This window comes from Acipenser ruthenus, chromosome 1 (assembly GCF_902713425.1).
Source record: "Acipenser ruthenus chromosome 1, fAciRut3.2 maternal haplotype, whole genome shotgun sequence".
NCBI lineage: Eukaryota > Metazoa > Chordata > Actinopteri > Acipenseriformes > Acipenseridae > Acipenser > Acipenser ruthenus.
The window spans coordinates 79,832,886-79,843,387 of NC_081189.1; the positions used below are offsets into that span (position 1 = coordinate 79,832,886).

The window sequence follows — 10,502 nt, forward strand, 5'->3', positions numbered from 1 at the left end:
TTATTCATGTCCCTGGGTCATGATTGGTTATACTGGATATCCAGAGTCCTGGGGCTTGTTCAGTTCTCTTTGAAAGAAAAACCAACATGGAGACAGCTGGAAAAGTGAGTGCAAAGTGTATTTTTTATTTAACACAAAATAATGTAAAATAGTTACAGCAGTTGTAAATATGTTGTTAATGTCATTATAGAATTTTCTTTAGAACCCACTCAATTGTGAAATACTTAAAAGACAAATTATTAAGGCAGTCGTCATGCTTCACTGTAAATAAATTGTTAACCTCGGTCCTTGCAAATGCTGCATTTTGTTGATGCTGTTATTTAACAGTTACGATTCTTGATAGACTAATATTCTAACTGGTATTTACAATGCTTAAATAAAATACTGATAAGATGATCCATGAAAAATGTGCAATTTGCCTTAAACTAAAAAAAAAAAAAAAAAGAAAGTTGGAAGACATTAAAGAAATGAGTTTGTTTGCAGTAGTATAGGCTGCTGCAGTAGTTGACAAAGCCTAGTTGTTAAGAGTAAAAAAATAAATAAAAGACGTGGTCAAAACTCCCAATATAGAATATAATTTACACATGACTTTTTATTTAGAAAAGGAAAACAAACATTTGTATAGCTTTTTGCTCATGCATATACCCAGAATTAAATTTCAAATGGAATTGAAACCACGAATGTAGACAGAATCCTGTATCTAAACTAGCTGCTGTGTCTCGAATTTCGAAACTGAAGGGGTGGGTCTGTTCAGACTGTTCCACATGTGACTGAGCTAATACCTAAATCAATGCAGAAAAGGAATTAAGTATTTTTATTTGGAAGTTAAAAGTATATATATATATATATATATATATATATATATATATATATATATATATATATATTTATATTGCACAATCTGAAATAGTTTAAACAGGAATTTACAATAAACATTCCCATAGGGATCCTTACTGGAATCTGTCAAGAGTTCAGTAAAGGCAAATGATTTATCTAGTACCTATGCCATTGCTTTTAGATAAGTTCCAAAAACTTGGGAGTCACAGCAACCAGGTTCATGCAAACCAGTGCACGTTTTAAATAAGCTGTTCTTAATTGGGATTTTCCAGATTAAACTGGTTTAAACTGCAGTGGTGCTGTGTTAATTATTACTTGCAACTAAGATGTGCAAAGTCCAGTTTGAAGGGAAAACACACACAAAAGCATGGAAAGAAAACCGTGCAAGATGAGTATTAAACATGTTACTTTAAGGTTTCTGCTAAAAAAGCAGTGACGTTTGGAATGATTCGTAGTAGTAGAGCAGTGGTTCTGATGGTTGGTGCTATGGTACTGCAATGGATTATCAATTTGCTTTGGTTCACCACTGCGATGCTGACTGCCAAAGACCATTCAGTAGCCACCCTTGTGCTCCCATTGCCTCCCAGTATCCACCACTATAGTTACACTGCATTGCCATTAAAGATCATTTGGTGAGGGAAACTTGGTCACAATAAATTATCCTAACCTTCCCTTATTTTAAAAATAACTGGGATCATTCAGTCTGTTGATTGCATTTTAAAGAAATGACTTGTTCTTGGTATGATGAAATAGCGACAGATGTTTTTATCAAAACAACTGAAATTCCAAAGATGTCTGGAAACTTGTTAGTAATATTTGGTTTAACCCTCTCATTAGAATAAGTACTGTAGGAGTAAGTTGTTGTAGTTGTGTATCAGTGATATTAGGTTATCCTGGTGTAGTTAGATCATCCTGGTAAGGTTTTTTCATAGCCTTTGTTGCTGAATAATAAGTCCGTTGCTTCTGCCTATCTATGGTGATTAAGGCAATCTTAGAGACACGTATCTTGTTAAGTCATTTAGTATACAGTTAGAAAGAAGAGCCATATTGAATGCTATGCTTTATATTCCAAAAGAAAGTAAAAGAAACATAGTACAGTATTGTTTCTGCATTCTTGTGCAGGTTATCAAATGCAAGGCGGCTGTTGCTTGGGAAGCTAAGAAACCCCTGTCTATTGAAGAGGTGGAGGTGGCACCACCGAAGGCTCATGAAGTTCGCATTAAGGTAATAATTATTATTCTGTTGCATAATAGCGCTCTGTCTGTTATTTATCCCAATTCAGGGTGTATATTCATTTACCATTATTATTATTATTATTATTTATTTCTTAGCAGACACCCTTATCCAGGGCGACTTACAATCGTAAGCAAATACATTTCAAGTATCACAGTACAAGTAATAATACAATTAAGAGCACGATAAATACAATGACTTGGTTCAAGTACAAGTGTGACAAAATACAATTCAATAATACAGCAGGTAACAGTGTCAGTGATAGTTACATCAGGATATGATTAAATACAAAACACTACAAATTAAACACTTGACAGATTACAGTACTCTGAAGTACAGGATTAAATGCAGTAAAATAGGGGGCAGATAAGAGCAAGTAAATCGCATTTAAGGAAGGGTGATAAGTGTCCCAGGGGAAAAACAGAGGAGTTCTACCAGTACCAGTGTACCAGTAACCTAACCTTGTTTTGGACAGATTCAAGCACTCCTTTATGCATTTTAGTGTTTCAGTTACGGATGAACAATTCCATAGCCAGCGTCAACTGTCTGGTTTGTCCAGTCCAGAAAATCCTAAATAGGATGGAGCTGGCACAAAATCTTTTGTTTTTCTCTCCAGAGGTTCATTAACATGAAACAATACCCCTGTTGTCGATTTGTACTGCTAATAAGTCTTTTTTGACAGCATGTGTGGTTTCAACTGTGTAAAATATCAAATGTGGCACAGTATATATACTGTATGTTATATTGGCTCCTATTTTTTTATATATATATATACAGACGTGCTCAAATTTGTTGGTACCCTTACAGCTCATTGAGATAATGCTTCATTCCTCCTGAAAAGTGATGAAATTAAAAGCTATTTTATCATGTATACTTGCATGCCTTTGGTATGTCATAGAATAAAGCAAAGAAGCTGTGAAAAGAGATGAATTATTGATTATTCTACAAAGATATTCTAAAATGGCCTGGACACATTTGTTGGTACCCCTTAGAAAAGATAATAAATAATTGGATTATAGTGATATTTCAAACTAATTTGTTTCTTTAATTAGTATCACACATGTCTCCAATCTTGTAATCAGTCATTCAGCCTATTTAAATGAAGAAAAGTAGTCACTGTGCTGTTTGGTATCATTGTGTGCACCACACTGAACATGGACCAGAGAAAGCAAAGGAGAGAGTTGTCTGAGGAGATTCAGAAAGAAAATAATAGACAAGCATGGTAAAGGTAAAGGCTACAAGACCATCTCCAAGCAGCTTGATGTTCCTGTGACAACAGTTGCAAATATTATTAAGAAGTTTAAGGTCCATGGAACTGTAGCCAACCTCCCTGGGCGCGGCTGCAAGAGGAAAATCGACCCCAGATTGAACAGAAGGATAGTGCGAATGGTAGAAAAAGAACCAAGGATAACTGCCAAAGAGATACAAGCTGAACTCCAAGGTGAAGGTACGTCAGTTTGTGATCGCACCATCCGTCGCTTTTTGAGCGAAAGTGGGCTCCATGGAAGAAGACCCAGGAGGACTCCACTTTTGACAGAAAAACATAAAAAAGCCAGACTGGAATTTGCTAAAATGCATATTGACAAGCCACATTCCTTCTGGGAGAATGTCCTTTGGACAGATGAGTCAAAACTGGAGCTTTTTGGCAAGTCACATCAGCTCTATGTTCACAGACGAAAAAATGAAGCTTTCAAAGAAAAGAACACCATACCTACAGTGAAACATGGAGGAGGCTCGGTTATGTTTTGGGGCTGCTTTGCTGCGCCTGGCACAGGGTGCCTTGAATCTGTGCAGGGCAGAATGAAATCTCAAGACTATCAAGGTATTCTGAAGCGAAATGTACTGCCCAGTGTCAGAAAGCTATGTCTCAGTCGCAGGTCATGGGTCCTCCAACAGGATAATGACCCAAAACACACAGCTAAAAGCACCCAAGAATGGATAAGAACAAAATATTGGACTATCTGAAGTGGCCTTCTATGAGTCCTGATCTGAATCCTATCGAACATCTATGGAAAGAGCTGAAACTTGCAGTCTGGAGAAGGCACCCATCAAACCTGAGACAGCTGGAGCAGTTTGCTCAGGAAGAGTGGGCCAAACTACCTGTTAACAGGTGCAGAAGTCTCATTGAGAGCTACAGAAAACGTTTGATTGCAGTGATTGCCTCTAAAGGTTGTGCAACAAAATATTAGGTTAGCGGTCCCATCATTTTTGTCCATGCCATTTTCATTTGTTTTATTATTTACAATGTCATGTTGAATACAAAATCAAAAGCAAAGTCTGATTTCTATTAAATATGGAATAAACAATGGTGGATGCCAATTACTTTTGTCAGTTTCAAGTTATTTCAGAGAAAATTGTGCATTCTTTGTTTTTTGTGGAGGGGTACCAACAAATTTGAGCACGTCTGTATATATATATATATATATATATATATATATATATATATATATACTGACGCTCCCCGACTTCGCAATCGTTCTGTTCCGGAAAGCCTTGCGTGACCAAAATTTTACGTAAGTTGGAAATGTGTATGTGTATATATATATGTGTATATATATATATAATATATATATATATATATATATATATATATATATATATATATATATATATATATATATACTGTACGGTGTGTGTGTGTGTGTGTGTGTGTATATATATATATATATATATATATATATATATATATATATATATATGTGAACTGGTCCTGCACTCTTGCTATCACTTGGTTGCTTTCCAGTCATGATTTGAATGAAATAATAGGGTGAAATAACAGAAATACAGTATCACTGAAATAACACGATGCCGCGAGTATCCGATCGGAAACAATAAGAACATGAGACTGAGAGGCTGTGAAAGCGCAAAGCCTTTCCTTGTAGGAGATGCTACTGCTGTATTCCTCCGTACACCGCACTACTTTTTATTTCCGTACGCTAAGCAATATTTTCCGCAACTCATAAATTTTATTTATGCCTTATGGAACTTTTTGTGTAAGGTCAAATTTGCATAAGTCGGGTCTTGCATAACCTGGGGAGCGTGTGTGTGTGTGTTTATTTTAGACAAGACCTAATTTATCACAAATAATCTTAATGTCCTTTGTGGTGTAAGAATGAGCAGCTGACTACATTTAAACTTATGTTTTTGCCAACCAGATCCTTGCTACTGGAGTGTGTCACACGGATGCCTACACTCTGAGTGGAGCTGATCCTGAGGGTCTCTTCCCTGTGATTCTGGGACATGAAGGAGCTGGGATTGTGGAGAGTGTTGGTGAGGGAGTAACCAAATTTAAACCAGGTAAATCAGTTGTCTTTAAATCAATTGTCTTTACAGACATATACTAAGCAGATTACTCTGCTTTCCTGTTTGTTTTAAAGTCTTTGATTTCTGAGAACGTCCTCCTTTCTTCTTAGGGGACAAAGTGATCCCTCTGTACATTCCACAATGTGGAGAGTGCAAGTTCTGCAAGAATCCCAAGACCAACCTGTGTCAAAAGATCAGGTAAGCAGTCTGTCATAAATTCTGAGTACGCAGTCTGTCATAAATTCTGAGTACATACTACGGTGCTCCCCCTTTATAACACTGTAGTCGGGAGACATTGGTAAGACCATGCATTCTGTCTTCTAACGAGAATACACGTGCTAGTGAAATAGCATTATGGGGCAAATGGGAGCCATGACCATAGCGCCTTATTGTTCCACGGTATAAAGGACCACCTTATAATGAGCTGTACTTTTGTACAGTATCTCCATATTTGTGATCCGCATTGCAATGTAGGGAGATTTCAATGTGTTTCATGCATTGTTTAGCACAGGCAGCTGTAGCAGGTTTTGTCACTAGACTGCAGGTGTTTTCAGTTAAGGCTGGAAGAGTTTAAACATTTGAATTGTACGAACCCCCTCTTTCCCCTCCTCAATAAATACAATTCAGAACATTTCCATTCAGTTATTTTTACTTCCTCTGCGCCTTGGGCTTGCTCCACCCCTGCTCCAATTCACCGCATGATTAATCTTTAGCCAGTCACAGAAGACTGATAGAACGCAGTGTGCAAGCGTAATACATATAGATGTCATTCAAGTTGGTAGAGATAGAATTTAAATGTCAGGTTCATGTATTAAACAAGCAGTACTACTTATTTGCTAATAAATTTAACACCTTCAATTTAAAATACTAGTCTGTGTGTTGCCAGAGGCTCTCGTCACAGCTATTTCTTGGTTTCTTTGTAACCAATAGAAGATCAGCTTCTTCCACAGGGTGGCTCTCTACAAATATACCCAGAGTGTCTTTGTAGCAACAGAACATACATAGGACAAATAAATACTACTTGTCCGACGAACAAAGTATAAGAGCAAAACATGTTGTACGTCACACAAATCTTGTTGACGCAGACATCGTGCGATACAAATTGCACACCCATTTTAACAGAACACATTTTAACATGTCCATATTAAACTTAAAAGTAAAAATATGAGTTAAAGTTAGTAACATTTGAATGAGTCACAAGAGTACCTTTATTAAATATGGATGTTATTAATCATTTAACCTCTAAATGATCTGATATTTGAACACTTTACATGTATATTAATTTAAATGTAGATTTACAGCCTAAGTTTCAATCATATCTGTTTTCGGTATTGGCAGGATTACCCAGGGTCAAGGTTTAATGCCTGATAAGACATCCAGGTTTACCTGCAAGGGGAAGCCCATCTACCACTTCATGGGGACCAGCACTTTCTCCGAGTACACTGTCGTGGCTGATATCTCTGTGGCCAAGGTGGATGACTCGGCCCCTCTTGATAAAGTCTGCCTGCTTGGCTGTGGTATTTCCACTGGGTACGGCGCTGCACTCAACACCGCCAAGGTTATTGTTGCTTTTTTGTTTTGGGGGTTTAAAAGATTCCCGCAGGGTCTTTTTTTATTTATTTTTTGTAAGTATCATAGCTCCAACAGGAAGTATTCCATATTCCTGTGACATCCTGCATATCTGTAGCCGCATAAGTGAGTACTGGGAACATTTTGAGAAGAGGTAAAGTACAGTATGCGTTTTTATTTTGTAGTTCTTTCACAGGACCTTCAGTTATCCAATCCTAGTTAAAACCCTGAGAATTTAATTCCTATCGACCCATGTTAAATAGATACTACAGTAAGTTTGGCTAGTTACATTGTTTCTTCAGGGGCTCTCATCTCCCAATCTACAGGTTGAACCCGGCTCTACCTGCGCTGTGTTTGGTCTGGGAGCAGTGGGTTTGGCTGCCATAATGGGATGTAAGGCAGCAGGAGCCTCTCGGATAATTGCTGTTGATATCAATAAAGACAAGTTTGAGAAGGCAAAGGAGTTTGGAGCCACAGAGGGTCTCAACCCCCAGGATCACAGCAAACCTGTCCAGGAGGTGCTGGTCGAGATGACGGACGGAGGGGTGGATTATTCCTTTGAGTGCATCGGCAACGTCGGGGTTATGGTGAGTTCACATAAAACTGGGCTATCCTCATTATATTTTGTTGGCTTTCTGTTGGTGTATGAAGCAAAGGTAGGGTTGCGATTACAACCAGTGCATTCCCTGGATTTATCACACCAACAACACTTGGAATTCTCCAATCCCAGAATTGAATAGGAAAAGCCACTGTTTGACCCACTCCTGTGTTTGATAAAGCCTCGCTGAAATGGGCTTTAAGATAACCAGGTGCCAGCCATCAGGCCCATGCCTAATGCAGTGTAAATACAAGGGTTGAGAAACTGATTTTATCAACATTGTTCTGCTTTTTTTTTTTTCTTTTATCAAACCATGCCTTGACATACCAAGCCCACAGGTTACATACACAGTTGACATATATATATATATATATATATATATATATATATATATATATATATATATACACCCACATTTGAAAGGACATCTGTTTATTTTGGAACCATACATACAACTGGCAAAATGAGTGGGGTAATACTACATCACAACTCTGCCATGGCTTGCCCAATCACGGACATGAACCCCATTGTGCACATATGGGCTGTTCTCCACGCAATTAATAAACTCATTGCTTCCTTGCATAAAGCAAAGGGCTGCACCACAAAGTAATAACTCCACTTGTATTTTGCCAGTGCTAAGTATGGTTGCAGAATAAACAGGTGTTCTTTCAAACTTGGGCGTCCAACTACTTATGTCAAGTCTCTATACATTGTAAATACACTGTAGGTTCTATGGTAATCTGATTACTAAGAATATAGTTTTATGGCTTATTAGTAAACTAATGTTACATAAATAATGAATTCTCCAGCATTATTCTCAAATATGCTTGTCCAGCAAGCAGGACATTCTTCCTGTCATTAAATATACTGCAAGAATAAAACATATTTTTGTGTTCTTGTGCTGTACAAGTTTCACTAGAATTACATTTTATGGATGTATAATTCAATGATATATTTTGAAAAAGTATCTGTTTGGAGGAGGGTAATGGAGATAAACTGTGTTACAGAGGTCTGCCCTGGAAGCGTGTCACAAAGGCTGGGGAACTAGTGTTATCATTGGTGTGGCAGCATCAGGACAAGAGATCTCAACCCGTCCTTTCCAGCTGGTCACAGGACGCACATGGAAGGGTACTGCGTTTGGAGGTGAGTAGATTCAGGCTGAGAAAATACATATCTAATAGCCACTGTCTAAAAGAGCTTTTTTATCTTTTAATAAATATACATTTTATGAAGTTCAGTTTACAAACATTTTATTTTTGTATGTGAAACTATTGTGGTGAACCCCTATATATTTATACAGTTAATAAAGTTGTTTGGGTGGGCATTTCAAAATACAGTTGCATTAAAACACAGCCCTTTTTTAATTTATTATTTTCTGTAAAATTTCCTGGGAATGTATTGGTCTGGTTTTTTTTTCATGTAAGATGGGGTCAGATGGAAAAGCACAAAGAACTTGTATTTGATGTGAATGGCTTGTACAGCTATGAGTACTAAGTGTATGTCAAAGAAACAGTATATCAACATGTATTTAACATGCCTGTATATTTAAATGTATCCAAAACTGTATTTATATAACACAGCACCTCCCCAGAGCAAGGCACAGGTAAACAGGCTTGCCCTACCCCAATAAAATTAATCGCTTTATAAAAAAAATTAAATAAAAAAAAAAAATACATAGCAATGAAAAAATAAACAGTGGTGTACTCACCATCTCTTAGTTTATGTTCTTGTATCCAATTAAAACAAGCTTAGACTGCGATTTATAAGGGAGTTCAACTCAAAAGTTAATCTGATAAGAGATTGAACAACACTGGGGAGTGGAAGTAAAAATGGTAGTGTGATTTGTGTATGTACTTTGTGTGTCAAAACATGTTTATGTAGAGATGGTTCCATCTGCACCTCCTATTTTAACTTTACAATAAGGATTTACTTTCCTGTCTTGCACTATATTCTGGATGAACACTGATCTTTGTGTGTGTGTGTGTGTGTGTGTTTTTTTTTTTTTTTTTTTACAGGGTTTAAGAGTGTGGAGAGTGTACCAAAGCTGGTGGCTGATTACATGGCAAAGAAAATCAAGGTTGATGAGTTCATCACCCACACTCTGCCCTTCGACAAAGTGAATGAGGGGTTTGACCTGATGCATGCTGGAAAAAGGTAAAATACCACCTGGTAAAAATAATAATCCATCTCAGGATGACCCAAGATGAAATATAAGACTTACAACACAGTGATCTATCCACCTGCTTACCCTACTGCTCTGCAAACTAGTTACAAATACATGTAACATGTTGTTCATTATTGAAATGCAAGGGGAAATCCAGAGGATTACAGAAATGTTCCCCAATACAAAACTGTTTTAACGCCACCACTGTATTGTGTAACCAATTCTAAAACAATTTAAAGGAGTGCTAAACACATTTTTCAAATTAGTTTTCTTGTATTAGCAGTATTGTTAACTCCAAAATATTGAACGCACAATTTTAAAAGTTATATTAATAAAGCTAATAAATAAGGTGTATGAAAATGGATTTAAAGCGTTGGCTAGTACTCCTTTTAAACACTCATGTACATTTAGTTGTATCCCATTTTAGATTAGTGTTGCATGTAAAATTTATATGTTTTCTTTTGCAGCATCCGATCGGTCTTGACGTTTTGAATTCCTCCCATTGGCAAGCGGTCATGAGTGCAGTTGCCTTCTCCTGCCAAATCAACCATGTTCCAGCTTGTTTAAATGTTTTGCAAAACTGAAATGTCCTAATTCTAACTGCAAATCCTGTTTCTTACACTGTGATTGGTCTTTAACTGAGATCAGCAGTTTTCTTGGATTATGGGAGACGTTAATAGAAAAAGCTTACTGTTCTGCTGCAACCTGTCTTAGTAAATTGTATTAAATCAACAGTTTGTTTCTTTTTCACACTTTGGCGGGTTTGCATTCTCTTAACATGGCTTTACAACGCACTAA

At 37.0% G+C, this 10,502-nt stretch overlaps 1 protein-coding gene across 1 annotated transcript; it reads left to right on the forward strand.

The window, feature by feature from the left end:
• LOC117420552 (alcohol dehydrogenase class-3) lies at positions 1 to 10,436 on the forward strand. The gene is made up of 9 exons (XM_034034012.3): positions 1 to 104; positions 1,960 to 2,061; positions 5,226 to 5,367; positions 5,484 to 5,571; positions 6,712 to 6,931; positions 7,269 to 7,529; positions 8,548 to 8,683; positions 9,556 to 9,694; positions 10,172 to 10,436. Exons 1-9 carry the CDS (start codon positions 87 to 89, stop codon positions 10,194 to 10,196), a joined length of 1,131 nt encoding a protein of 376 aa, XP_033889903.2. The 5' UTR covers positions 1 to 86; the 3' UTR covers positions 10,197 to 10,436.
• Positions 10,437 to 10,502: the final 66 nt, after the last annotated feature.